Source organism: Neoarthrinium moseri (genome assembly GCF_022829205.1).
Source record: "Neoarthrinium moseri strain CBS 164.80 chromosome Unknown scaffold2_Wmoseri_CBS_16480, whole genome shotgun sequence".
NCBI classification, from domain to species: domain Eukaryota; kingdom Fungi; phylum Ascomycota; class Sordariomycetes; order Amphisphaeriales; family Apiosporaceae; genus Neoarthrinium; species Neoarthrinium moseri.
This window is the reverse complement of record NW_026055116.1, coordinates 1,849,549-1,877,485: the sequence shown is the minus strand read 5'-3', so window position 1 is coordinate 1,877,485 and position 27,937 is coordinate 1,849,549. Positions and strand designations below refer to the sequence as shown.

The 27,937-nt window shown below is 54.5% G+C and overlaps 9 protein-coding genes across 9 annotated transcripts; 3 read left to right on the top strand and 6 right to left on the bottom strand.

Annotated features, from left to right (window-relative positions):
- Positions 1-288: 288 nt before the first annotated feature.
- Positions 289-3,197, bottom strand: JN550_001335 (uncharacterized protein; the record flags this gene model as incomplete). Its single annotated transcript, XM_049311937.1, has 3 exons — positions 289-520; positions 575-3,006; positions 3,078-3,197. The coding sequence occupies 3 exons, from the start codon at positions 3,195-3,197 to the stop codon at positions 289-291; spliced, it is 2,784 nt and encodes a 927-aa protein (XP_049177241.1).
- A 1,485-nt stretch (positions 3,198-4,682) lies between these two features.
- JN550_001334 (uncharacterized protein) lies at positions 4,683-5,355 on the bottom strand (the record flags this gene model as incomplete). Its single annotated transcript, XM_049311926.1, has 4 exons — positions 4,683-4,806; positions 4,883-5,107; positions 5,181-5,245; positions 5,314-5,355. The coding sequence occupies 4 exons, from the start codon at positions 5,353-5,355 to the stop codon at positions 4,683-4,685; spliced, it is 456 nt and encodes a 151-aa protein (XP_049177240.1).
- A 746-nt stretch (positions 5,356-6,101) lies between these two features.
- On the bottom strand, positions 6,102-7,563 carry JN550_001333 (uncharacterized protein; the record flags this gene model as incomplete). Its single annotated transcript, XM_049311915.1, has 8 exons — positions 6,102-6,666; positions 6,759-6,819; positions 6,881-6,901; positions 6,964-7,062; positions 7,120-7,138; positions 7,198-7,220; positions 7,280-7,368; positions 7,433-7,563. The coding sequence occupies 8 exons, from the start codon at positions 7,561-7,563 to the stop codon at positions 6,102-6,104; spliced, it is 1,008 nt and encodes a 335-aa protein (XP_049177239.1).
- Positions 7,564-9,040: 1,477 nt separating this feature from the next.
- On the top strand, positions 9,041-10,451 carry JN550_001332 (uncharacterized protein; the record flags this gene model as incomplete). The annotated part of the gene is made up of 3 exons (XM_049311904.1): positions 9,041-9,193; positions 9,250-10,194; positions 10,254-10,451. The coding sequence occupies 3 exons, from the start codon at positions 9,041-9,043 to the stop codon at positions 10,449-10,451; spliced, it is 1,296 nt and encodes a 431-aa protein (XP_049177238.1).
- A 635-nt stretch (positions 10,452-11,086) lies between these two features.
- Positions 11,087-12,709, bottom strand: JN550_001331 (uncharacterized protein; the record flags this gene model as incomplete). Its single annotated transcript, XM_049311892.1, has 1 exon — positions 11,087-12,709. The coding sequence occupies one exon, from the start codon at positions 12,707-12,709 to the stop codon at positions 11,087-11,089; it is 1,623 nt and encodes a 540-aa protein (XP_049177237.1).
- A 1,703-nt stretch (positions 12,710-14,412) lies between these two features.
- JN550_001330 (uncharacterized protein) lies at positions 14,413-16,108 on the top strand (the record flags this gene model as incomplete). The annotated part of the gene is made up of 3 exons (XM_049311881.1): positions 14,413-14,729; positions 14,783-15,098; positions 15,155-16,108. 3 exons carry the CDS (start codon positions 14,413-14,415, stop codon positions 16,106-16,108), a joined length of 1,587 nt encoding a protein of 528 aa, XP_049177236.1.
- Positions 16,109-17,026: 918 nt separating this feature from the next.
- JN550_001329 (uncharacterized protein) lies at positions 17,027-18,566 on the bottom strand (the record flags this gene model as incomplete). The annotated part of the gene is made up of 4 exons (XM_049311870.1): positions 17,027-17,757; positions 17,811-17,881; positions 17,931-18,163; positions 18,219-18,566. 4 exons carry the CDS (start codon positions 18,564-18,566, stop codon positions 17,027-17,029), a joined length of 1,383 nt encoding a protein of 460 aa, XP_049177235.1.
- A 4,624-nt stretch (positions 18,567-23,190) lies between these two features.
- JN550_001328 (uncharacterized protein) lies at positions 23,191-24,197 on the top strand (the record flags this gene model as incomplete). The annotated part of the gene is made up of 3 exons (XM_049311859.1): positions 23,191-23,408; positions 23,474-23,846; positions 23,964-24,197. The coding sequence occupies 3 exons, from the start codon at positions 23,191-23,193 to the stop codon at positions 24,195-24,197; spliced, it is 825 nt and encodes a 274-aa protein (XP_049177234.1).
- Positions 24,198-25,921: 1,724 nt separating this feature from the next.
- On the bottom strand, positions 25,922-27,705 carry JN550_001327 (uncharacterized protein; the record flags this gene model as incomplete). Its single annotated transcript, XM_049311848.1, has 3 exons — positions 25,922-26,208; positions 26,264-27,526; positions 27,579-27,705. The coding sequence occupies 3 exons, from the start codon at positions 27,703-27,705 to the stop codon at positions 25,922-25,924; spliced, it is 1,677 nt and encodes a 558-aa protein (XP_049177233.1).
- Between the last annotated feature and the right edge of the window lie 232 nt (positions 27,706-27,937).

Below are 27,937 nucleotides of genomic sequence, written 5' to 3'. Positions count from 1 at the left end.
GTCTATGATCTTGCGAAAGAAGTCGCAGTGAACGTTGCCCGAACCATTGCCTGTTGTAGTTCTCATAAACCAGATAGGGGGGTAAACCGTCAGTGACATTGGGGATAAGCATTCCCCATCCGTCGCCAGAGATGTGCGGACGTAACACGCTTAGTCTAGTCCGCCCAAGGCACCGCAATGCAGGCAGTAGCATATGGCGATCCCTTATCGCGCCCACCGGCTCTGCACGGCCTGCGCGTCCTCCTCGTGCCAGACCGGTTCTTCCTTGACATGACTAGGCTCGTCTACCTACGACTTGTTGAAGAACCAGCTGCTTCTCTTACCTGCGCTGCCTTCGTTCTGTAGGTTCGCAATGGTGGGGACCTGGGCGGGGGCAGCGTCACCGCCGCCACGCAGAGGCTTTGCGATACGGCTACCGAAGCTGAAGCCACCGTTTCCAGCCGATGAGTTCAGACCGCGGGTAGATCCCGCCTTGGCGGCTTCGAGACGCTCCTTGACGGCAGTCAATTGTGACTCGAATCTAGAGCTTTGTTTAGTGACATATTCGCTACCAGTAGGGTTCAGGGGTACATACCTGTGGTTTGCGGCTGTGAGCTTCTCTTGGCTGTCTTGCAACAAGCTCTCCAAGCTTTGGATGCGCTCGTTTCTTGCAATCAGCTTCCGCTCTGCAATGGCGACCTCCTTCTTGAGGGATCCATTCTGCTCAACCAGCTGGCGCTGGACCTGCGTCAACTGCTCGAGGTTGCGCTCGAGGAAGGCCATCTTCTTCTGCTGAGCACGGTTGTTGGACGATCGCAGGACATTGTTGTACTGCTCGCGGGTCTCGTCGAGGCTGATCTCGAGTTCGACCACACGCTCACACCTGTTTTGCAAGTCGCGCATCAAGCTCTTCTTCATAACGTCGAACTCGGCGATCTGTTGCTGGATCGTCTTGCCGTTGGCGAGACCAGGGTTGGTTGCTGCACCAGACTTGACGCGGTTCTGTAGATCCTCAATCAACGTTTTCATCCGGGCATTCTCTGCAGCCTTCTGGGCAACATCGGCCTTGAGCTCATCTACAAGCTGGAGCTGTGTAGTCTGCTTGCTGGCATAGGCATCCCGTAGACGACCCTTGATTTCTTCGACATCGGTCTCCGCGAGATTCTGGGTGAGCAGATCCTCGTACTCCTGCTGCAGCGCTTCCAGACGGTGCTCAAGCTCTACCCTGCGGCGGGCCTCCGAGTCGCTTGACACACCACTGTACAGCGAAAGCTCGGCCTGGCGGACGATGCCTTGGGTTTCCAGAAGCCTAGCCTTGAGATCTTGTAGGTCGTCCGGCAGGATGACGTCGCCCGACGAGCTTTGCTCATGGAACGCCTCGACCTGCTGGATAGCGTGGGCGATGGCCTGCTCGTTCTCGCTAAAGACATCCCCGCCCAGATCGAAACCAGCCATCATCTTGGCCATCTTCTCCGCCTTGCGCTTCTCCTTCTCATCCAGAACAGCGCTCGTCTCCTTGGCGCTCATCTTGACGTCTAGCAATTGCTGTTTCACCTCGTCCAGTTCCGTCGTGAGTTCGGAGTTTGCCTCCTTGAGAGCATCCATGGTAATTTGAGCCTCCTTGCTCTCGAACGTCAGGCGCTCCAGCTGCATCTTGGCCTCATTGACCTCGGTTGTGAGCTTTTCATTCTCCTTTCCGACTTTGCTGTCGTGCTCCTTGATGAACGCAAGCTCCTCCTTGGACTCGGCCCAGTTCTTCTCGGCGGCTGCGACGGCGGACTCCTTCTCGGCCAGCTGATCCTGAAGCTCGTTCTCCCTCCGGAGGAACTCCTCCCTCTCGTCCTTATCCAGAGGTATACTAGGAGTGCCAGCACGTTCGGTGAGTGCGGGAGTTTCAGCGCGGCTTTCGGGAATGAGTCTGGATGGCGTGGAAGGTCGTGCTGGTGCCTTCGTGTCAGGCTTGGCAGAGGCCAAGCCGTCGACAGAGGGCGCCGGCGTCCACCTTTCCTTAGGCACGCTCTCACCAGCACGCCACAGCTGAAGCTCGCCATCGGCAGTGGCAACCCAGTTCTCGTAGTTCGCGATGGAAAGTTGCGATTTCTTGAGCATAGCCTTGAGCTCGGCCGGGCTGAGTTCGGCGTTGACCTTGGCCTTGTTCTTGATCGACTTGGCACGCATACCAAAGCGGAGGGTACTCAGGGTTTCAGCATCGTTGTAACTACTGGGCGAGCAGTTGATGATGAGCGTGGTCCTGCTGTTACCTCCGAGCGACTCTTGTAAGATACGGGTCAATTTGGAATCTCGGTAGGGAATGTGAGAGGATTTCCCATCGGTCAGGGCGTTGATGACCATGCCCAGGGCACTCAAACTCTTGTTGATCTTCTTGGCCTCCTCCAAAGTCTGGCCACTGGCGCCGGTCTTGCCCACCTTCTCGCTACCAGCCAAATCGACCAGGAAGAGCTGGCCGCTCTTGGCCGAGCCGGTCTCGACGTTCTTCTGTGTGATGGTGATGACGAAGATGGAGTGTGAGCGCGACGACTCCTGGTTCATGTTGGTGGCGGCCACAGCACGGGCATTCCCTCCCCTGGTCATGACCTCGAAGACCTCCTGCACACTGGAGACGTAGAGCTCGAGGAGGCCCTTGACGTAGACACCCCTATTCTTCTCCTCGTGCACGGGCAGGTTGTCGTTCTGCGGCTGGAGCAGATCGCGAATGCGCTCCATGTAGATTTCCATATAACTGACTCGTACGGTGTACTCAATATTGGCGGGACTCGACATGATGCTGCTGAAGATCTGCTCCACAATACGCGGCGTGACACCCTTGCCCATATCGTCTTCTATGCTCGTTCCCATCATGGTATACGACTTTCCGGCACCGGTCTGGCCGTATGCGAAGACGGTTCCATTGTAACCGTTGAGGATGTCGTCCACGGTCGACCTGATGGAGTAGTCAAAGATGTCTGCTTGTTTGGTGTCCATGCCAAACACGCGGTCGAAGGTGAAGGAGCCCGATGCCTCGGCGGACTGGAGAGCGAAGCGTCAGTAAGGCGTGCATGACGGCAGGGAGCCGCCGAGCGGGCAGGCGGAGTACGTACGTTGAGGCTACAGGTGTCGTCGCCATCGAAGGACACGATCGGCTGGCCGCCGGAGCCGAGCTCGACCTTGTTCTGGGGCCTAAACCGGGCGACGACCTTGATGGTGTTTGCGCCCGACATGTTGGCGGACGTGTCGACCGACCTGTGTAGGGCACCGGGGGGGTTTGGGGGTACAGGAGCAGGAGCAGCAAGCAACGCGGGCGGGCGGGCGGGCGGGCTTAAGGTTATGATGCAGGGCGGCGGGACGAGGACGACGATCTCATATCAGGGCTGCATGCGGCAGCAGCAGGGGAGGTCAAAGAGAGCAGGATTTCTAGACCCGACTCAGCCGACACACCGGCGAGGAGGTCATACGGCATACAGCTGGGCGTCCGTGGTGTGCGGCTGCAGGTTGTTGACTTTTCTGTCAAAAGTCGCGTCTCAAAGTGGGTTTGGGTTTGGGGGTGTTGGCCTTTGAGGGACTCGCAGGCGGTCGGAGAAACTGGACAGGGTTGAGCGGGCTGCCCTGTGTTTGACATCTAGGCTTGCTAGGGGGGGCGCCTACGGGCTACAGCTGGTGCTAAGTTAGGGGGGAGTCACTGGGCTGGGGTGGGGTGTCTTCGGCGCGCAGTGTGCCTGAGGCGGGCTGGTGTGGTGCAGTAGGGGACCTGCTGGGAATCGATAAGGGGGGCCAACGACAGACCGAGTGGGTGGCAGCACGCAGGGGAGCGAATCAGAGGGCCGAGGGGGCCACCCCGTTTAGATTGGGACAAGCTTCCACGAGATGGCGCATGCGACTGGCAATTTGGTGCATCAATGCCGCTGCTGGACTGACACGGAGGACATGCATGCGGTGACTCGGCATGACGGGAGCCTGTCAGCAATCAGGAACGTGAACCATCCAGCGGCTTGAGTGCGCAGGGAACAGGCCCGCAGCGCGGTGCTATGGTACCAGACCTAGTACCATAGCAAGTTAAACCTGCCGGCGCCCAGGCCAGTCTGCCAGCCTGCCCGCCTGCCAGTCTGCACATGGCAACGGCTGGCTCCACTGCCACGGATTCCTCCTCACTGTCCCTCGAGTTCTGCCATGCGCATCAATCATCAGAGTTGCGCCCCAACGGCCAACGTCCTTTGTTTGCATTGCTCAGCGGTGGCCAATCACTTGCCGGCTCCGCAGGTCATAAAACACCTTGACTATGCCTCGCCTCGACGAGAACCCACTTTCATTCAAGTCAACTCTCGCTATGCAGTTGGGAATCGATGAATTAAACGCCATCAGCTATGCGAAGCCCCTTTGAACCGGAAAATAAAAGCACAACTATTGATCATGTGTCTCTCAACCGTATCATGGCCAGGTATAAATGATCCATGACTACGTCCATGCCACGAGAGAAAAGAACACGATCCATGACCGAAATCTCGCCCTAACGCCTATCCCCGCATCCCATGGTCGTAGAAGTTGTACTGTAGTCGCACCAAGACTAAACGCCCATCCATCCATCAGCGTGCCTCGTGACAGGGTCGTGGTATTCACCCATTCTATACGTTCGAGGCAGCGCTCTCTGTTCAAGCGGACTTGGGCGAGACGAACCCGGACCAAGCACCGCAAGAGAAGGCTCGTCGCTCCTAATCCTCCCAGCTTTTTTCCACCGTCTCCCGCACTCGCTTCGTGTATTCCTTTCGGTTATCCTTGTACAGGTTGGATGCTTCCACGTTCGCGGGCGAGCCAGTGTTGGGATCGTTAAGCAAACTAGACCGAGTTCATGTCAGTACGTGCTCCTCGTAACTAGGAATGTACATGTAGAATTCAGAGACGTGTGATGTACCTCTGGATGCTCGTCAGCACGGCGGCAACGTCGTATGTGGGACTCCATCGGTTCTGGAGGATATCGAGACAGAGCTCGCCGGTGGCGTAGACGTTTGGGTGGAACATCTGGCTGATGAACTTGACGGCAGGCGGCTTATTAGGGTACTGCTCCTCGAAATGCATGACAAGCCTGAAGGTTCCGTCCTCAAAGGGCGTGTCGGCAGGGCCTATTATCACGGCGTTCCTGTGCGCGGTCCGCGTATCAGTACTCGGAGCTGCTTCGCGGCGGTCTGCGGGAACTCGACGCCAAAGCATACCAGGTCATGACATTATCGGGAACAGGGGAAGCTGATACGCCGGCGGGAGGATCGGTTTGCATGCGCTGGGGTTTCCGGGTCAGTATGCGAAGCCTTGATTATCGGTCGGCAGAGCCCATGGCGAACTTCGTACCTTGAAGTCACGCATCAAGCGGCGGCGAGCGGCGGTAGACATGGTGATGGCGCTGTCGCTGTGGGCGATACAGTGCCGGCAAGATCGTTTCCGTGGGGTCCTAGCGGGTGTGGATGCTCCTCTAACCCGTCAGAAGCTCGAGAATGACTTTTGAGAGTGCTGGTGCCACTCAGGTGAATGATGAGGAATGCAATGGCTGTGCTGGTTTAATCAAAGGGTAGGAGGTGAGCGAGGCCCAGCTTTGGAGGGGGGCGAAAGCGGGCTTCGGGCGATTTGATAAGCTGAAGCCCCCGCCGACAGCGATTCAAGGGGCCCCATCCGTGATGCATTCCCCCAAATGCACCTGGGCCATCAAGTGCCGTCGACTTAAAAAGCACATTGCAGCAGCACCTGCGCACAATGCACTCCATGGAGCGGTTGCAGACTGGAGCACTTCATCCTCGAAATATACCCTTGCTCTTATTACGGTGCTCGGCGAAGCTAGCCGAGTTTGCTTAATATATAAAACTGACAAAAGCAAGAAATCCATAACAATGCAACCTAGAGATTCCCAGTGACCGAGAACGCCGCAACTGCCAGTGTCCCAAGTTGAAAAGGACGTGAATCGCATCGCCAGGGTATCCGGTAATCCATCAAGCCAACTATGACCTAGCGCACCTACGACATATTCATACAAACCCATCATCACGGTTTCTGCCCCATGCTCACAACTCTATAGGTTGTTGGCCATCAGTTCCCGTCTCAAGACTATAGGAGAACGGAGCCAGGGGCTTCCAGGGGCGTTTGACTTACATCTGAACGTACACATGGTTCTTGGTGTCCCAGAAGTCCGCTTTGGCATTCTGCACCAGCTGCAGCACTTCCTCCTTGCTCATTCCACCAAACTTGGTCAACAGCATGAGGCTCAGAGACTCCAGCCCTTCCAGCAGGTTTTTTCGGGTCCAGCGGCCGAGTTCTCTGAGATGTTCGTTCCGAGGCCCCTGAGGCCAGGGGCTGATAGGCCATATAAACAGTCTTTCCGTGACGTTGACTAACCCGACGTTGTGGAACATCTGAGCGTATTCCTCCACATACAGTCGTCTTCCGCTGCGAACGATACAGTCCTCGAGTAGCCGGTTCCACGTTTGCAAGGCCGTTCCATTCCAGCTGTTGTCGTCGCAGCGGAATGGGAACACAAAATCTTTGAACTCCAGCCAGCCGTTGGAGGCAAGTGCGGAGTAGGCGCTCGTGATGACCGTCTCTGGGGATTGGAAAGAGAAAACATTTGCTCGGCTGTGAATCAGATCAAACTTCTGCCGATAGAGCCATTCATCTTCGGCATCATCGATCTCGAACTGACAATTGGTTGGAATGCTGCATCATGTCGTTCAATCAGCGCAGCCCCTATATCCATCTTGCTCAACTCTATTTCTCAAGCTGTGCCAGCCCAAACATGGTCGACTTACTACTGCGGTTGAATTGGACTGAGATCAGTCCCAATCACCCGGGCGTTGGGGAATCTAACGGCTACGCAGGTCAGCAAACCCGATTTACCGGCGGGCGTGGGGGTTGCGAGTCACAGCCATACCGAGTTCAAAAGCCCATAAACCTGACAGAAGATGAAATCGTAAGCTGTCTGCTGTCGCAAGTGTGACTCGGAGTGCGGCTCACCTGTGCCGGTCCCGATGTCTAGTACATGGTTGAGTCGGTTTATCGGTGCCAGATACAGCTTGTCTCTCAACGTCAGGCGCCATAAGTGATGCTCAACCGCTGCGGATATGTAAGCGCCGTTGAAGCAGTCTCACCAGATTGCGGCCAGCGACTTACTCGACCTTCCTTGCTCCCGCTGAGTGTTGGACATCAGTATACTGTAGTATCAGACATCTGCTGCAGCACATGACTCACGGCATCGTTGGGTAGGGGATAGCCTGTGCATGCGGCAATCTTTAGTAACGTGATACAACATGGCCGTAGGGCTGCAACGTACGTCCTTCTTTGTACGAGTGGTAGGTCCTCCCGTTCTCCTCGACAAAGCGAAAAACAGGGTTGTCACTTTGCACCGACTCGGTCAGAGTCCTACTGGTTGGTCAACATCTGACTGGGCTTTCGCGAGAGGTGAGTGTCGCTGCGGGATTCTTACGAGTTGGACCGATATGAGATGGCCGAGATGCCGCTGTCTCGGCGAGGGTCCAGGTGAAGCTCCGCGCCTCCTGGTCCCGCATCCAGAGTTTGCTGGTCCATTCGGGCTTGGACGCTATCGCCATTCACCATGACGCCGCGAAGGAAACGACAAAAAAAGGAGAGTAGGGGTTCGCCCCTCGAGTCTCGGGCGATGCAGAGGCTATCCGGGCAGGCAGAGTTTGGCGACGAAGCGCATTCGCTTGGTTATTATATCGGAAAGTCAGGCTACCACAGTCTGGGCCAATAGTGCTGTTGTCGCCCTGTGCCGCCCTTCTAGGGTCACATTGACTAGTGCATTGTTTTATGCCCTCGAAACCGCAAAGGTGATCTGACATTGGCAGGCCCCAGCCAGGCCAGCCAGCCAGCCCTCAAGCCATCTAGCCAATATCTGCTGGAGATCCATCAAAAGCAAGATCTTCACGGCGCACCACGCTGCACAGGGCCACAAGCTGGCAGGCCGAGCCTCCGAGGATCCATCTGATTCCCAAGTGGGCATCGTCAGGCCGGGCTGGTCGGACACCTCCACCAGCTTCCTCGTCGTCCATGTGGCATCCTAATTTCAGAACCCCGAACTGCAGATTGAGAAAAAGCCCTGCATCCAATAAACCCTGCGCTAATCACCCCAAACCATGCCCGGCAGCCTTGGTGCTGCACAACATGAGAAAAGCAAGAGAGACTCGTCACAGCATCCAAGCTGGCGTCGGGTGGGTGGACAAGGCGACCAGGGCCGCAGATGAGCCCTGAAGCGCTGAAGCCCTACTGGGTTGACCGGCCTGCTGAAATTAGCAGACGCCCGCCATGTGGGCTTGGCAGCATCATCTTTATCACCAGCGATCACACCGTGAGGGAATGGCATCAAGAAGGCGAGATTACAACTCCAGACGGACACATGCACAACCACTCAGTAGGTCCTTGGATACCCAGCACGGCCCACGCAGTTATGTATGTCTCGGGTAGCCTCAACGATACCAAAGTATAATCATGGTAGCGCAAGTGACAACCTTCATTCGCAACGAGCCTCTTCCTCCCGCCCGACGGCCACCAACCAAGGTGTACCACGATAGGGCGTTGGTGAAGTCCTCCAGCGCACTTTAACCCCGGCACGTTCGCTTGCTCGGTAAGCTCTTAGCGCTGTTCCGCGCTTCTCCGTGGGGTTGTGCGACGCCGAGACGCGAATCCCACGTGCGCCAGGGTGGCAGGCAGGCCAGGCTGGGCTCCTCCCGCTCCTCTGCGACGCTCTGCCACTCAGGGCGGCCTGGGGCCTGCTGAGAACTGCCCCTATGGCCCGCCATGCATGTGCCAGTGACGAAAGACCTGCCCGAGTTCAGTTAGGTCCACGAGCACCGTCGAACCGCGGGGCCGCTACCCCCCCGCGTCTAGCCGGTGGAGGCGGGAACGCTGCGAGTTGCCGGGGAACATGGAAGCTCTACGGAACCGGAATCAACCGCATCATTCTTCCTCTTCTCTTCTGTCGCCTCTTTTCTTTCACCCTGCTCATCTCGTGTTGTTTGTTGCAGCTATCTGTCAAACGTGTTGCCATTGCTTTTGCCCCACAGGAGACACGACAATGGTTCTACAACTCGCAAGACCAGCTGCCCGGGCGGCCCTGCGCAATGGGCCTCGGCATTGCTCGGCACGCCACTTCTCAGCACAGGCAGCTCTGAGGCAGGAAATCCGAGATGCGTATATTCTGAGTGCTTCGAGGACACCGACGGCAAAGGTACGTCAGACCTATCTCCCTGTAGGCACAGGATCTCATATGTAACCAATGCACAGTTCAATGGCTCTTTCCTGTCGGTATCGGCGCCCAAGCTTGGTGCCGTGGCGATCAAGTCCGCCCTCGAAAAGTCCAAAGTCCCAGTCGAGAAGATTACGGATGTGTACATGGGGAATGTGTTACAAGGGAACGTCGGGCAGGCCCCGGCCAGGCAAGCGGTAATCTTTGCCGGCCTTCCGTCCACCGTAGAGGCCATCACCATTAACAAAGTATGCGCATCGGGTCTCAAATCCGTCATCCTCGCCGCACAGAACATCCAGCTCGGCCTGAGCGAGGCCCAGATTGCAGGTGGAATGGAAAACATGTCACAAGTACCCTACTATGTCCCGCGAGCGAGCAGCCTGCCACCCTTTGGCCACATCAAGATGGAGGATGGACTCCTCAAGGACGGCTTGACCGACGTCTACGACCAGTTCCACATGGGTATCTGCGCCGAGACGACGGCCAAGAAGCACGAGATCACTCGTGAGATGCAGGACGAATATGCGATCCAGTCGTACCAGCGGGCACAAGCCGCCTGGAAGGATAAGGCGTTTGCGGATGAAATTGTACCTGTGACCGTCAAGGGCAGGAAGGGCGACACCATCATTGATACCGACGAGGGCTACCTCGACGTCAAGCTGGAAAAGGTGCCCACACTAAAACCCGCGTTCATCCGCGACGGTACCGGCACCGTAACGGCTGCCAACTCCTCGACTCTGAACGACGGCGCCAGTGCTCTGGTTCTGGGCAGCAAGGCCATTGCGCAGCAGTACGGCGCCGGGTCGAGGGTTCTGGCGAGAATCTGCGGTTCTGCCGATGCGGCTATCAACCCTGTTGACTTCCCGGTCGCTCCGGCCAAGGCCGTGCCCATCGCTTTGGAGCGCGCAGGCATTACCAAGGACCAGGTTGCAGTATGGGAGTTCAACGAGGCGTTCGCCGCCGTCATCAAGGCCAACGAGAAGGTATGCAGCTACTACTATAGCCCATGAGCCCTGAAGAGGTTTGACTAATAACTATACAGATCCTCGGCCTGGAAAATGCTCGGGTCAACCCCTTGGGAGGTGCCATTTCGCTAGGCCACGCCTTGGGTAGCTCTGGCTCGCGTATCTTGACCACGCTGCTTCACCAACTCAAGCCCGGCGAGTACGGTGTTGCTGCCATTTGCAACGGAGGTGGTGCTGCGACGGCGCTGGTGGTACAGCGTGTCGAGTCTGTATGATGGTGTGAGTCTATCTGATACCCGAGAAATGATAGGCTGTTCAATGCAAAAGTCTGCGCCCACTTTCGTCAGTAGTAACCCGAATGTTCTCATCTGCATTGTGATCATTGTTCCGATTGCATCTCTAGCGTCCATATTATCCGCCAAGGTCTCAGTGGTTCCAAATACTTCAAGGGTATTCGCCCTCCCAGAATTCCCATGAAATTAACAACGTCGATGATGCTCTCACCGCAAGAGGCCTTGGCCTTCATACACTCGTGGACTTGTTTTCATCTTCTTTCTGATCATTATATAAAATCTATTTGTGGTGTATCTATAATCAAGCATCCTCTCTCTATGGTACTCCAGGGTATCTCGTTCTAATGTCTTGTAAATCTATCGTCTTTATGTGCACGTACAGTGCTCTATATCCTCTTCTAGTCGAGTTTATCTCAACTTGAGTCTTAATTTGGATCGCGCTTTGTCACCGCAAGGTGTTCGGTCCCGCATTGTATGGGTGATTGCATGAGCATCTGGTTGAGTTGAACCAGTAACTTGGTTTGGTTCTGACTCAGACAAACCCTGTGACTTCGAGTAATGCAGTTCCGCACTTCGTGTAATGGCGGCACTGGTGGGTTTTCTGGTCGACTCGGCGTTTAGTGCGCACCGGCCTGAGGAGCCGGCGCCTGTCCCTTTTCCACATCTGCTGGGTTGGCAGCCGGCACAGTGTTCTCCTCATCATCACCGGCGTATGCGTACTTGCTGTGTGCACGAATGCGGGCGCCCCACTTCCAGAAGCAGAAGGGAATGGCGCAGCAGGCCAGACTGATGAAGGCAAGCAGGGTGCTCGCCCATTGGTCGCCCAGGCGGTGATACATCTGGATGGTAAAGAGCACGACGGCAGCGCCCCAGAAGCTGCGGATGCAGGTCTTGGCCGCGAGAGCGGAGGCGGCAAGGTGTTGGTACGAGTCGACGAGGTAGTTGTTGGCGCTGTTGTAGAGGAAGATGAAACCGAAGCCGACGGGAAAGCCTCCCAGAGCCGGTCCAACCCAGCTGAGTTCCTTGTAGGAGGACCAGGCGAAGATGAAAAGTCCAATGGGAATAAACCAGCAGCTGATCATCATGGGAATGAGGCGGCACTCGGCGGGCGGTTTGCCGTTGTGCTTGCGAACCAAAGTCAGGTAATGCTTGTTCACGAACGGAGAACAGCATGCCGAGAGGACAACTCCAACAGCAACAGGAATGAACATCAACCCCGTGATTCCTGCGGAGTAGCCTTTGCCTTCCTGGAAAATGATCGGGTAGGCGATGAAAAACATGTATAGCAGTCCGTACAGGACTGACATATAGATGCTGATCAAGAACACGATGAGCTCTTGGAAGAGAAGCTGGAAGGGGCGGAGCAGGAACAAGCGCATCCGTTGGCTGAGAGGGCGTTTGTCGAGTTCTTGCTCAGTGACGTGACCAGGCTCGCCGGATTGCTTTCTCATCTTCTCAGCACGACGCTTAAGGATAGTTGGAGCATAGGTCTCGGGCACAGTGAAAGTAATCAGAATCCAGACAGCTCCGGCTAAGATGAGCTGAATCCAATACAGCCATCTCCATCCCTTGGCCATAGACAGCCAGCCTCCCACAAGGGGCCCGATGGCAGGGCCAATGAAGGGCGCCGCAGAAAAGGCTGCCATTGGGACACCTCTCTCCTCGTTCTTCCATAGATCCGCAAGCGTGCCACCTACTAACGTCATAGGTGCCGAAAAGGCAATGCCGTCGATGGCACGGCAGACCAGGAGGGTAGCAATGTTGGGTGCGACCGCACATGGAATGATGAATATGACGGCAATGAGCAAAGTCGATCCGTAGATGATACGTCGTCCATAGACCTCGGAAAGAGGCGCAAAGACCATAGGTCCCACGCCAAATCCAATGACAAACAAGCTGATGGCGAGCAGGGAAACCTCTTCGCTGACACCAAGTTCCTTGGCAGGTGCGGCAACATCTGCAGTAATAACGGCGGAGGCAAAGGCAACAACGAAGCAAGTTATTGCAACGACCATTGTGCAGTACCACTTGTAACCCTTGCTCCAGTTCTTTGGGTTCTCCGGGTCGTCTTTCACGAAAGTCACCAGCTTGTATTGCACCTTCTCGTTTCCAAGAGCAGTCGCTGGTATTTCTCCGCCCTGGGTTTCCGTTGTGTACTCGTTCATGTTCGCTCTCGCGCTCAGCGTCAGGTACGGGAGGTTGACGTCGAGGTCCGGGTCCCTATGCTGCTGCTTGCCCATGTCTTGATTCCCGACATCATCGTGTGTTTCGTGCAGAGTGGTTTGAGAACCACTCGCCTGTGTGTCCGCCATCGAAAGGGAAAAGGTAGTAGGCCTCAAGTAGAGAGAAGGATATAGCAACGAAGAAAAGAGCTTGGAGACTTGCCCAAGGATGATAAGAGACAACAACACCAGACAGTATCCACCGTGACCAACTTGACGCACAGGAGCCTCCTGTATTTATATGAAATGACTTACCGTTGCAAACAGACCTTTGAAAACAAATGGTACGTATATTCCCGCGATACGTCCAGCTCGCTACCAGCGAAGACCCACCTGTCACTCACGACAAAGTGATGTGGGCTTAGAGCTCCGGCCATGTGGTGAAGACGCGATATAGCGGGAAGTGGAGACTAGAAACGTGAAACGGAACGCTAGCAGCAGCTCTAGCCACAGTTACGGGAGTGTTCCGCCCTACGCTTGAGTCGGCCGTGGCAAGGAGGATTGGACTCGGTGTTCGGTATCCAAGATTCAGGGCCGAGTTGAGGCTTGAGGCCCGGAAAACTGGGGACACTTCAGGGATCCACCTTCGGCCTCGAAGTAGGCCCAAAGTCCACTTGCTAGAAGATAAATAAGATCTGTCTCCCGCAGCAACAAGACTCGGGTTAGATGGAGAGGGTACTGGCATGGCATGATTGAAGTCTGGTTGTGACTTTTGCTCTGATAGGATAGAGTATTCATGGAAGCGAAGACAGAGGGTGAATGATACTGCTCTGCCTTCCTCGCGTCCATGGCTCGCGTCGCGAGATCTCGAGCCCTCCTGAAGGACTTTAGCTGGAGTGGGTCAGCTTCGACGCCCGATAACAGCTCGCAATGGCGAGACGATGAACATGACGCTTGCAAGTGGTTTATCAGGTCTTGGCACGGCGGGTAAGACCCCTTTGAGGCTCTTCAAAGGGTCCGACGTCGCTATGAAACATCATTTCGGTGGAAAATGTTTGTGCCTTGCTAGAGATTGGCCATGTTCAGGTCCGAAATACCACCGGGCCCAGGCTGATGTGGATTGCCAGTCCTGTGAGTCTGGGGTGCGATAATGGATGTGGCGTGATCGTTCCATAATTGAAGAAGACGCCCAAATCCTCCAAAGTGTTGATCACAGTATATGTGTATTGATGCTGATGTTGCTCGTGTGTTGATTGTCTGGCCCCCGGGCGACATGAACTAAAAGACGATGTCCCTCGGGCCACCAAACCAATGGTCCGTGTCCCACATACTGCGTGACACCTCGTCTTCTTGCGGGCATCTTCCCATGCGTGGAAACCGTGCAATCCCGTGGAGCGATAATTGGACTTGAATCCTTAGGACACAGAGGACCTATTGTGCCAACGAGAAGAAGCAACAAAACCCCCCTCGCCTTGAACGTCCGTGGTAGCAGATCGATAAATCGAAGTGTACCTAAGTGCTTGCTGGGGTGAGGTGTTCCACTAACTATCAGCCGCGCCCCACTACAGTCGATCAGCCTTGCGGCCAGTGGACGACAATGCTGGCTCTGGCGAACACAACCAACGGGGAACAAGCCGGGCACATTTTATAGCGAGCGAGGTCCAAAGCAGCAACGTTGTGGGTCCTACCTTGCACCGTAGCGGCACGTGTTTGGCAATCGAGTATACAACATTCTCCTTGGAGAGCTCCAATCGGGCACCGCCGCCCCTTCTCATGTCGCCATGGCGTTGACGACGCAGTTCCTCTCCAGCATACGGGGTTTCGTCAAGGAGCGGAATGCGCAGAAACTGCGCGAATGGCTCCTGGTGGAACCTCCCGTGCCAGACATCTATCACAATCTGGCCAAGGAGCTTCGCGGCGTCGCTGCAATCGACAAGCTCGTTGAGAAGCACCTCCCCGAAGACGATGATGTGCCGGCAGATCAGGGCACCGCATGGAGGGGCCTTGTCGCCTTCATGGAAGACTATCTGAAGTACTGGAGGGACGTAGATTTTGACGACCTGTTGGTCGCTCATGAGTTGCTTATGGGGTTGACCAAGTTAGTAGCAACCAATCTGGAGTGCTGTGGTTAATTGCTGACCATGAGTCCAGTTCGTGTACAACGGCGTTGAACCACCCGTTGTACGGCACAATGATGCTCCAGACGAGTGTGGCACTCTGCGGGTCTCTATCAAAGCTCTCGATGACGCTTAACAAGCGTCCTGATCTTACCAGAAAGATCCAAACGATTGACACGTCCGGAGGCGACGAAGAACAGAAGTCGATTATCGACAAGACGGCCGAGGTAATGCAGAGGGTCTTCACCGCATGCCTTACAGATCGAACGAGCGATAGGAGTCAACCGCCGGAGGGCAAAAAGGTCGGCGTGTACACGTTCGCCAACGTCACGCTCAAACTGCTCTTTGCTGTAAGTCTGCGCGCGGGCGCGCCTAGGAAGTGCTTGAACTGACTTGGGGGGTATAGTGCCGCAAAACTCATCTCGCAAAGACAATCTTCACAAACATATCCGCCAAATCACCGTCGCTGTCATACTACCCAGCGTCTCAACGAGTGACATATCTATACTATCTTGGCCGCTTCCATTTCATCAACAGCCACTTCAGCCGCGCGGCTCAGTGCTTGGAGCAGGCCTACCTCCAGACGCCACCAGCCTTCCAGACCCATCGCAAACTCATCCTGACGTACCTCATTCCCTGCAAGATGCTGCTGGGCTACCTGCCCTCGACGGCCCTCCTTCAAAGGCCAGAGGCCGAGGGTCTATCGCCGATCTTCTCGCAGTTCGCCCTCGCCATCCGCACCGGCAACTACCTTCTCTTCCAGTCCACACTCGAGACGCACGAGAAGTGGCTTCTCCGGAAAGGCCTCCTGCTGACCCTCACCTTCCGGCTACGGCCGCTGCTGTGGCGGTCGCTCAGCAGGCGCATCTTCCTGCTCACCTACGTCGCGCCGCCGATGGACTCGGACAAGCCGAACCAGAAAGCCGCGACGCTGGACCTCGCCCACCTGGTCGTGGCGGCAACGTACATCCAGAAGCGGCTGGAGGGCTACGTGCCGGCGGATGCGGGCCCGCGGTCGCGGCCGCCCCACGTCAACGCCATCTTCATGAAGGCCGTGGCCAGCAACGGAGGGCCGGGAACCGCTGACAGCACGCTGGTGGCGCCGCCCGGTGGCGCCAAGAAGCTTCGGCCCAACGACGGGCTGGTATGGGGCAACATGCCCATCACCGCGGAGCACGTGGAGGGCGTGGTGGCGTCGCTGGTGGCGCAGGGGCTGCTGCACGGGTACGTCGCGCACTCGCTGGGCCGCTTCGCCATCATGGGCGCCGCGAAGAAGGGAAGCCCCGTGGCGGCCGGGTGGCCGAACGTTTCAGAAGTGATTGGGGGTGGAGATGACGAGGTCCCTGGCCTGGTTGGGTGAAGGGCTGACCTCATCCCGCGCGCGCCCAAGGGACTACTAGGAAGCGTTTATATTGAACACATCCATGATAAGTCAAATGATACCCAAGATATGCACGGTCTGCCGTCAGAGCATCCAGGAGAGATTTCACAGAAGCATATAAGTTGACCGATAATCATGTCCTTGTGATACTTGATATTCAAATAAGCATGCCAGCCGATGGCATTTCGGCTGGCACGGAACGAAGACAGGAAAGTTCTTCTAAGAATGGTATGCGCTGTGATGCAACGCCCGTACAGAGTCTACCTGTAGTAACACCCAAGCCCCAGATGGTTTTTCTTTTCCCGGTCCGTAGGACCCCTGGTCCTGCGCCAAAAGTATCGTCTCGTCTTGAGTCTTGATCGTGTCGTATATTGGTATAGTGAAAAGATATGTCCCGTGTTCCGCTTCCATTCCTCCCAAGAAAAAAGTAGTAAATCCCCGCGGGGAAAAAAGTGGCCAAGAAGCAAAGGCCAGAAAAAGTCTCCAAGCCACCGCGCGCCTTGCTATGAGAAAAAGTTGGGTATAGTGTCGAAACAAAAACCTATATGGAACAGGACCTTGTCCTGCCCACGAAGAATATCCAAAGAAATGCAATGCTCTCATGAGTTGCACTAAGTTTTAGGAGTAGACAATAAACAATAATGTGCTAAGTAGTCGGGTGCGACCAACATCGAAAGCTCAAATGAGCTCCCAAGCTCGGGACGCCTGTCCGAAGTGATTGCAAAGGCCGGCGGCAGGGGGGGAGAAAGGTTATCTAAGTCGAATAGGGGGCTGGATGCGTTTACCCCGCCCGTCGGAAAAAGAAGCGAGGCTCAAAATGCCCACCAAGTCATATGCAAAAGAATCGTGTGCAAAGAAGAGAATAGTGCCGCCGGCCTCAACCCACCAACATGCTGCTTACAACAAGCAAGCGGCGGCAATGAAGGCAACGATCAAACCGGCGATGGCACCGTTGCCCTGAGCTGCCGAGCTCTCGTTCTTTGAAGACTCTGTGGCTGATGCGGCTCCAGCACTCGAGCTGTCGCTTCCACTACCCGAGACCGAGGTGGGAGTAGACGAAGCACTGACCCAGGAGAAAGCGGAGGTTGACGTTCCATTCTCCTGGAAGATACCTCCAATGGAATAAGCCGAAGCACTTGAGGAGCTCGGGGGGTAGCTGCTGCTTGAGCTCTCATGAGATGTCGACGAAGCCTTGGAGGAAGTCGAGGGCACAGAGGTCGATGTAGGAGTGCTCGAGGTAGTTGGGGTTGCAGAAGTAGTAGGGGTAGTAGAGGTCGTCGTGGGTTGAGGCTTGGACGAAGTGGTGGGAGGCGCGGCCGAGGTCGTGCTGCCTGAGGAGCCATCCAAGTTGTAGACCACAATGTTGGCAGACTTTCCTTTGGGCACAGTGACAACGCAGAAGTCGGAGTCACCAGCGCCGGTCGCCTTCAGGTTGCTCGTTACGCCATTGCCGTCGATCGAGCAGGGGAGACCAACACAGTTTCCGCTTGGGCACTCGATCTTCATGCCGAACGAGGGCTTCGTTCCAAACAAGCTGCTGCCCTGCCAGATTGGGTTCAAACCAAGCTTCACAAAGGTCGATCCAGACGAGTCAGTGTTTGCGCCAGCAACATATGGTGCCCAGTTGCCTGCTACATGTTAGGTTGCTATCCCGCATCGAAAATTGAATCGGCCGACTCACCGATTGGCTGCGACTCATCACCCCAGTGACAGCCCTTGTCAGAGTCGACACCAGGAGGGTTGATGTAGAAGCTAGGCTCGTCAGATGAATACTTTGACATATGCAGGGCGGGATACATACTGGGAGGCAGTGGACTGCCAGTAGCTTGGGTCGGGAACGGCGAGAACCTGGGTGTCATGTACATCCGTGGGAATGATGATATCCTCATTGCCGGGAAGCACGGTCTGGCAGAAGGATACAACCTTTCCAACCTTGTTCACGGCCGAGACGGTGCCGGTTCCATCAACGCAAAGCGGCTTGTTCGAGAACGGCTTCACTGCCTTGCCATCCAGACCACAGAAGAGACCACCGGCCTAGGATTTACATGTCAACACGGTGCGTTCCCACCACGGACGAGATGAGACTTACCATTCTGTCGGTCGTGCCGTAAGTCGAGCCATCCTTCCACTGGGCCATGACCTGGCCGGGAGGACAAGCGTATGGGCAATAGCTTCCGCAAGTACAGAACTGATCCGGGCTGAGAGCCCAGCCGGCATTGTCCTTGTGCGGGGTGATTGCGACCAAACCCTCGCCATCGGGGAAGGAACAGGTGCCGAGGGAACGGTCCTTGTGTGCAACACCTCTGATGCTGTTGTTGTGTTCATGGCTGTGTCTCCTGCCCAGGTGGTTGTGTCGATGCGGGAAGCTTGCCAAGCAGGGCTGGGCAGCCAAGAGGAGAGCTGCCGAGCCCACGGCGGTCTGCGCCAAAAACTTCATGATGCCGGACTGGAGGTCACGGATGGGATAACCGTAGGGCTGATGTGTTTACTGGATATGGGGATCTAGTCTGTCTCCTCTGCAAGGTGCGGTCGTGGGATCAACGCGACGATCGTGCAAATCTCCAGCATGCGTCGGGACTCGTTCCAGGACGGGTTCGTAGGAGGATGGCGTTGGGCCTAAAGAGTGACTGGGAGCAAATAGCAAATAGCAAGTAGCAAGAGAGTGTGGTGTATGCGTTTACCGTGCCCTAGCGAACGGAGCGCAACAGCAATGTCGCAGACGATAACGAGTGGCAGCTCAAAGAGCGGGAAAAAGAGAACGAGAGAGGCCTGTTTCCTACCAAGACCTGGAGAAGGTTGACGAAGCCATGAAGAGACAGGAGAGACGATCGGCTGGGGCAAGCATGTTGTCGTGGGCCGGGCCAGGGGCCAGGAGCCAGGCAAGGCAAGGCACAGGCACAGGCTGGACAAAGGCACGAGCAGCAAAAGACCCAGAGGCCCAAATTGAGGGTGGAGCATCTCGGTGATTGGCGTGGGCAGATTTGGGTAAGTCGCCTTCCCTGACCTGTTCCTGGCCCGCGGGCCAATCAGGCGGCGCGGCCAAATGACTAAATGCTCAAACGAGATTAAATTCACTGAAGAAAAGTCTTGGGCGCTGCACGGACCGACTCTAAAATCGGGGGAACGTGGGTTTTCCGATAGCGCCCCGGCGCCAATGCCAGATTGTGGCGCCGCCCACTGGCTGGCAGGCCTGGACCCCCCATGGCGACATGGCTATTTCCCCCAGCCTGTGCCAGGCCTGCCCTGTCGTGCCCGTCTGCCAGTGGGTTCACGCCATTGGATCACCTGTCGATCATCGTGCTGTGGGGATCGCGACTATGAAGAAACATCGCCGAATCATTGCCTACTGTACCGGTAGGTGCTACGTACCGGCATGTGCCGTCCTGGTGCCAGAACTGCCAAAATCAACAAATTTCCTTACTGTGCATATTCATCACTGAATTAGGGTGATCAGTACCTAAATGGCTTCGTCTACTTGTTGCAACTCTGTGAGACACCATGTGGATTGCGTCTGACAACCGTGTGACGGCCGGCGATTTAAGGTTGTTTGTTACCTATTTCTTGACTTTCCACAGCAGCCAAAAGAAAGAAGAGCTCCACGCCGCGGCTCGAGCTTCTACCAGCAACAGGGTTCCTAAGGTTCTTTTTTCACTTCAACCACCTCCACCACCGTTTCACGTCGCAACGGCGCGTTGCAACGCATGCTTGTTCCTTGTGCAGCTTCCTCACATCCCGAAATTGTCGCGTCGTCGACTTCAACGTCTGCTTCTGCCGCCTGTCAAGCCTGTGGTTCCTCGCACTCTGACGCCAAGAATGCATTGTGAAATTAGTCTTGCTGATCCAGTGCTCACCAGGATCGCGTACCCGTCAGACGCGCCAATTGTGGTGGGCAACAATTCCAAGGTTACACTGCACTACGAATCTGGGAGCACTATTCATTCCTTCCTTACACTCACTAATTGTGTTCGTTCCCCCGGCGTGTTAGTAGATCGGACCCGCTTGTGCTGTATATGACCCATCCACGCAATAATGACAATTTGACTTGCCAAATGTATAGGAAGTGAGTATCGACGACACGAGTTGTGTACGTATTGAGCATGTCTGAATTATGCTGGTGATTCGTCTGCTATTCGACGCAAATGCAAGGACGTGCCTTGACCTTCACAGAGCTTAGCCATGCGATTCCTGTCCTATACGTAGCGCGAATTGTCTTGGTTGAGAGTGGAAATCTTCGTCGAAATATGCACGGTTGGTATACGCATCCTTCCGTGGTTGCTCCCAAATTGTGTAGAAATGAAAACAACTTTGTCTTTAGGTGCTCTTGCTCACTTAACCCACCACTGGCACATGCGATGTGTGTTGACGGCCGTTGCTTTGGCTCTCCGGGAAGTGTGACCATAATGGTGACTGATTATCACTCGCCTTCTGCATTTGCAAGGCATTCTGCCTTCCAAAGGCCACAGTCTACATCTTCGAAAGTCGGGGATTTCGACTCCTCAACGCGAATTATGTTTCTGAACTTTGCGCTTTCGATGGTACCCGTCTGCTTTTCAGCCTGTCTGCCTCTCTGGCTCTCTATATTTCCCTATGCTCTCTGCGTCATTTATAATTTCATCTCTGCCATTGCATAGGAGTGAAACTCGAGTGCGTATCTACAAAAAACCCCGAGCAGTACACAAGCGGAGTGGGACTACTACTCATCCGTATACATTCCGATTATCGGTGCCCTGTTGAAAAGTCTAGAAACTCCCTTTTCGTTAATTTAATTTCTTCGTACTGCGATTACGACGCTGGAGTATATATATCCCTTGTGGGAATGATCGAAGCCGGGCGACTACGTCCGATTGGAGTCCCATGCAAACCCCCCGATACTGATGCGAAATAGTTCTCCTCAACATCTCCAATCATGTATCCTATCCCTAAGGGGAAAACGATGTAGAATAAACCTTATATCGACTGAGTGGGAGAAGTTCACGCTATGACCAAACTGAGATGCCCGATGTGAAGCTGGTCGAGCTTGTAGATCGGAAATGCCTCACCATTCTACTGAATGCAGGTGATCTTGGGAATAACGCCAGGAGAAGGCTGTTGACCCACCGAGCCCGACTTTATCATGAAAGGATATTTCGTAATCGACCATGTCTTCCTCTTTATGGCACTTAGCCACGGCCATAAAGGTCCCGACTGACGTGTCGCCATGAGTTGTTCAATTGAGGCGAAGCAAGGGCTCTATTGTCGGATCCAGGATGTCCCTTGGGGGAATCCTACTCGGTTCTAGGATTCGAATTTAGCACTTCAGTACAGAGGCAATGACTTCAGCTTCCTCTGCAGTACATGCGGAAACCATTAGAGTGTTAAGGGATGTAGCCTTGGTGGTTTTGAATTGGTGGTGCGAGAGATCGTGTCCCTATTCAACTAGTCTGCCACTTATGATCACTTGAAGCGGTAGTTGTCAAGAGAGCATACGAAGACGGTGTCAGCAGATTTTGATAAGCCTTGCCACTGTTAATGACCGAGACGCCCATATTTAAGAAACCAGCAAGGCTGTAAATAGGTAGGGTTACTTCGTGCTGGAATGTGCCCACCGATCCCTCAGGAGGATTCGGGACCTGACAATACGGAAAGTCAAGCTGAATGTCATGCTTACAGGTGAGTTAGGCGGTAATTGAATCTCATAGATTCTGTGAGGCTGTCTTTCTATCTTCTCCAGATCTTTGCGGAATGACTCTCAAGTAAGAATATCAAACGATGAAAAGCTCGGCGCTCGCCACACTTCGCTCGTATCCACAAGATATTGGTATGCTCCAGGATGCTTTAATGCTCTTCAAATCTTGATTAGGGATAGTTTAAAAGCCAACTAGATCAAGCGGTAAACATATCCCAAGATTAGAATCTGGCGTCCTGTATGTTGGGAGCAGCGTTCTGTCTCAAATGCTTTTGCACCTCCCCAATACGAGCCTTCCCACATGACTGTTCGATGTTCACAGACATGAGCTGCCGGCCTCCGGACTTTTTCCTAGGGTACAAAGTGTATGATTACGCCAGCATCGAAGACATTGGTTGGTGATGATGTTTGAAGCGGCCGGGTCTCGACCGATCAGTAAGCTTAAGTGAAAGGTATTATGGCAACGTAGTTTGCGCCGGTGAGCAATCTTCTTGTCGGCTCTGGGGTGCATACCCGCATGCTACTGTAGCCGAATGCAGAGCGAAGTGTCTAGCCAAATCTCCGACTGCAAATCACTCAAGAGCTTTGTTCTTCTAAGCAAGTTACCAGTCATAGATTGCGAGATCGAGCGAGACCAGCTTGACCTTTTGGTCCTCTCCGAGTATCAGACAGGCCATATGCGGAAACCATCCTGGCGGCCTCATCTCATAAGCAGATCCGTCGACTCGGGAAGGCACAGCTTCCGGATGAGAAGTGTCCTGATTCACCAGGATGTCTACAGCTCACGCATGTAGGTAAATTACTGGACGAGAATAAGCTCAGTTGGACTTGACGAGTGATCCCACGAAATAAGCGCAATTTGGGTTCTGATTGGTGAGTTGGGCGGCTAAAGGGTGTTACAAGGTATAGGGTGCTAACGGTCGTTATTTTTGTCGCAGACTCCGCCACCTTTGCTCAGCAAGCTTCCCCATCATCATTCATACCAAAAGCGGCCAGCAACGTGTGGAACGACCACGCTATTTTCTGACTGGCACGCTACTTAACCGGAAACCAGACTGCCGGCTCTCTCACAGCCTCCACGCCACAACTTTGCATGCCACGCTGATATGTTTCGTTTCCTAAAATGTTTCCGCTCTTGACCCTCCGGAACGTCAGCTTAGGCCGTGATGAAGTCAGCACAAAGTATAAGACTCAAGTGAGTTCCACCATGGAGAAGATCTCCCTTGATTATTATCAAACAGAACAGAATCTACAGTAAACGATTTCCTTATTCTCGATTTCCTTTTTTCCATTTATTCTTTTCCTATAGTCTTTTTCTTTGCTTCGATTCTTTTCACGTCTCTTCGGGCTGCATTTATACTCTTCTAAACAGCAAGTACATCTATAAACCGGTAAAATGCATTTCACTCCTGCCTTGGCTGCTACTATCCTGGCCGTTGCTTCAACTGCCCTGGCTGCGCCCTACGATGCCGGTAATTCCACAGTCACCGCAACTGGCACCGGAACGGCCACACAGCCCAGCAGTACTACAAGCTCAACGACCACCAAGGCCACTACCGCGCCTAGTGGCCTTGCCGGTCTTTCAAAGACGCAGCGGATCTTCCTCAGCGACACGTAAGTGTCAACTCAATATATTGGTTTCCCAGACTAAATGGCTCACTAACTTGCCTCGCCCACAGCCGCGTTGACGCCCTTAACAATGTGCTTACCAGCAATGAGGACTTCAAGTTCAACTTCGAGGAGGAGAAACAGAAGAACGGCGGTCCCAGCAAGGGTGGCAAGGTTGTCCCAGCCAACCGCAAGACTTTCCCTGCCCTGACCAACACCGGCATTGGCGGAGCTGTGGCCTTCCTCGGACCTTGCGGTTTCAATACACCCCACGTGCACCCACGTGCGACTGAGTTCGCTATGGTCGTCGAGGGCACGATTGTCTCCTCTATGATCCCCGAAAACAATGTTGTGGACAAGGATGACAAGCCGCGGGAGATTCTGAACAAACTGTCTAAGTTTGAGTCCACAGTCTTCTACGCTGGATCCGTTCACAGCCAATTTGTAAGTGCCAGCGAGAACCTTGGTTATCTATCTTCTCTCAATCCCATGGAATACATGGGTGAACTGTTAAGAGAAGATATTTCAAAGAACAAGAAGCTAACATGTATCTTTCTTTAGAACCCCAACTGCGAGCCTGCCACCTTCTTTGCTGCCTTCAACTCCGAGGATGCAGGCACTGGTCAGATCGCCCAGGAACTCTTTGCTGCTTCAAACGCCGACGCTACTGCTGCCGTCTTTGGCAACATGATCGATGGCGCTGATATTGACAAGCTAAAGAACTCCATTTCCAAGAATGTTGCCCTTGGTGTTGAGCAGTGCTTGCAGAAGTGTGGCATTTCCAAGAGGAAGTAAGAGGAGGCAAGGCCTGTGTGCTAGACTTACTTTTGGCGACAAGTTCAGGAATGCCTAGAGCATCATGATACCCCGTCTCGAACTGCATATAGAGGTTACTTAGCATCTGGTTTTAGAGAGCGTTGCATTTGCCCCGGAGTTTGACAATACTCGTTTCCATATCGACTACAATTTTCACTTCATGCGTTCAGGCTTTTCAGGACGCAGCTACGTGATTTGACTATTTGGTGTGTTAATTCAAGGGTTGCTCTTTCCCTTGAACTCGCTTTCTCCTTCCCCAAGTAGCGATAACCCGAAGCATCTGCACAAACCGGGTTTCACAGGTTCCCCAACCAAGTCGACCGGGCTACATGAATTGTGTGACCGTCTATGCCAGCATCACGTACGCCACTTAACGGGACAGCACGCCAAGGGCCAAGGAAAGCCCAACATACCACGTCGTCGTGAATTCAGTGATACGAAGGTCTCGCCATGGACGTGCTTTCCTTGCGGCACCCGCTTCTTGCTCCACCAGGTCCGCCTTTGTTCCCCAGATCCACCGCTAAAGGGCCGAATGCCCGGCCCAGCCGGGACCAGCGCGGCCCCAACTCGATCTCTCTCAAATGAGCGGCCAAGGCCCTCTCTGCGTTATCTTTGCCAGTTTTCCTTTGCTCATGTCCAGAAAACGCCAAGGTGGACGTGTATTTGCAGCTTACCCACGGGGCCCTGGGAAGACTCCTGGTACGACTGTCCATCAACGCACTGGACTCAACCACCACAGGTCAACGGGGTGACCTAAATATGTCACCGTCGAACAAATGGAGTACTTTTCCAGAGATATGCTAAGAACGTGTCAGGACGACATGGTGCCACGATGTTGATCGTCACAACCTCGATACCCAGAGAAAAGGAACATTATAATGGCAGCAAATCAACCATAGCACTACTGGAAAACTATCATTGCGGCCACAATCAACATGAAATTGTTGAGGATGGCGAGCTCGCAACTGAGGCAGATGAGTTCTCCCCGTCCGACGACTTCCCACTTTGGTAGGCTGCGGTGCCCCTCTCCGTCGCACTTCCATCTTTTTGGGCGAAGCGCGACAAGAATTCTCTTCGTCACGCCCGCTCATCTGGAAGCTACAAGCGCCACTGTTATTGGGCTTTTATCCTCGCCGCCATCCAGCTCGTCCAAACCAGCTGCCTCGAATGCCATTGACGACACGACCGAATAGGGGCTGCGCGGACCCGATATCACGCGCTCCTTCCTTGGTCATTACCACAGCAAGAGACTCGCATCTCTACGGCATGGGGCCAGATCCTACTGGACCTCATCCGGATACGCAGTGGCGTTCAATTATCACGCCAGGTTGAGCCTGCTGCCATCAACCGTGTGTTCATACGTTTGTGGGCGATTAGTCCATGACTTTACTTACAGCGAACCGGGAGCGCAAGAGAGGCTGACTACTGTTAGTTATCCCCTGAGCAGCACTATACAAGCAAACATCAACGGACATGACTCAGAGATTACGAAAAGGTCTTATTTATTATGGGATCTACATCTCGAGTATCTGAAAAGAGTCCTGGTATCATGGATTTGCATAAGACCGACGCTCTACCGCCTTAACCTCCACCGCCTTGCATTACGCGATATTTACTTCGTGGATAATTGCAACCATCTGAAGTACGTTGTATTATGAGTTCCATCAAGGAAGCTCGGGGGTATCATTGGTGCCAAACGCTCCTTAGACTCTGTCCTCGCCAATAGGGGCCTCGGTGGCGTTGGCGATGGGCTTCTCGTCGTGGACAAGGTTCATCTCGGCAGCGAAAGTGTGCGATGGCTTCCAAGCAGCAGACTTGCGGGGCGTAACTTCCGCCATGCAGAAATCTGCCTGCTCGAGTGAGAGCCCCTTAAGCTCCGGCACGAGGAAGTAGGCGAAGGTGACGCTGAGGCAGCACAGAGAACCCCAGAGGAAGAAAACCTTGGGTCCCAGGGCGGCCTGGTCGTCACCGACGAGATAGGGGGTGATGACTGCGAGTTTTGTTAGCATCATTCAGGCTCAAGTCACGCATTTGTGGGCACTTACCACCGATGATGGTGTTCCAGAACCAGTTGGACGCGGTGGAGATACCGACACCACGGGAGCGGATCGGGAGAGGGAACACCTCACCGACGATGACCCAGGCGGTGGGACCCCAGGTGACGGCGAAGAAGGATATGTTGATGCAGATGAATGCAATCATGGCCTGGACAGCCGCGGGGTTGTTCGCCTCGGCCTTACCGGCGGTGACACCAAGGGCGCCAACGATGAACTGAGCGACAATCATACCCGAGCCACCACCCAAAAGCAAGGCACGACGACCCAACTTCTCGATGAGCCAGAACGAGGCAGGTGTCGACAGGACGTTGACGAGGGTGGTGACCATGGAAATGAGGAAGACGTTCTTGATCGTACCCAGCTGCTTGAAGAAGACAGGCCCGAAGTAGAAGATGAAGTTGATACCAGTTAATTGTTGCATCATTTGCATGCCAGTACCGAGGAGGGTACGGCGAATGGGGCTGTTGCCCTTGGAGAGGGAGCCCTTGAAGCAGGCCAGCCAGGAGCCGACGTAGCTGGTCTGGGGAACGACTTGAAGCTCGTACTCGTTGTTGGCGACAATCTCGGCCAACTCGTCCTTGATGTAGTCAGAGTCTTCGGGCTGGCCACGAACGAATGCAAGGGCCTTGGCAGCCTCGGCAATCTTGCCCTTCTTGACGAAGTAACGTGGGGATTCGGGCAGGAAGAATAGGCCGGTGCCGAGGATGATCGACCACAGGAACTGGATTCCAACAGGGATGCGGTAGGATCCGGTGTCAGGTCGAGCCTGAGTGGCGTAGACGACACAGTTGGCCAAGAGAATACCAATGGTGATGCAGAATTGGTACCCAGAGACCATGGCTCCACGGACCTTCTTGGGGGCGATCTCGGACATGTATAGAATGACGACAGCGGAGATGAAACCAACACCACCACCAGCGACGAGTCGGCCAAGCACGAAAAGCGCTTCTTGGTTGGTGGAAGCAATCTGCATAATGCAACCAACACAGAAGATCAAGCAACCGGCGATGATGGTAGGGCGACGACCGATGAAGTCTGCGACATCACCGCCAATGAGAGCACCGAAGAAAGTACCGCAGGACAGCATCGAGGTGAAAAGGGACTGCTGGGAGGAAGGCAGGTGGAAGTCCTTCACGGCAACTCCGATAGGCGCACCGAAGGTGCCATCTCCGTTGTCGTGAGTGTAGTCGTATTCCATGCCGGTGTAGAGGGTGATAAAGTATGGCATGGCCAAGACACCACTCATCCAGCCTATACACTTTCGTTAGTCACGATGTGGCTACTCGTCTATGACTAGGCATACCGGTGTCATATCCGAAGAAGATACCGCCGAAGGCGGCGAAAGCGCAGACGAGGTACGCCTTCCAGGTGACGGGGGCCTCCGTGCGATCGACATTAGTCGTGCCCTCAACGACGACACCACCGGCCATTGTTGCGGTAATCTTTCTCGACGCTGACTTTGGGAAAGAGAAAAGAGGAGATATATCCTTGGACCAGTCTCTGGGCTTGGGCAGACACGGGGAAGGAACGTGCCAGAAAGGTTGACCACAAGAGGGGAGGGAAAGAAACGAGGTCTCGTCAGGGCCGGGGAGAGCTGTGAATTTAAATTAAGCTGCAGGAGGATGCCAATCCACTGCAGGCATGGCCAGATCGAACCGGTCG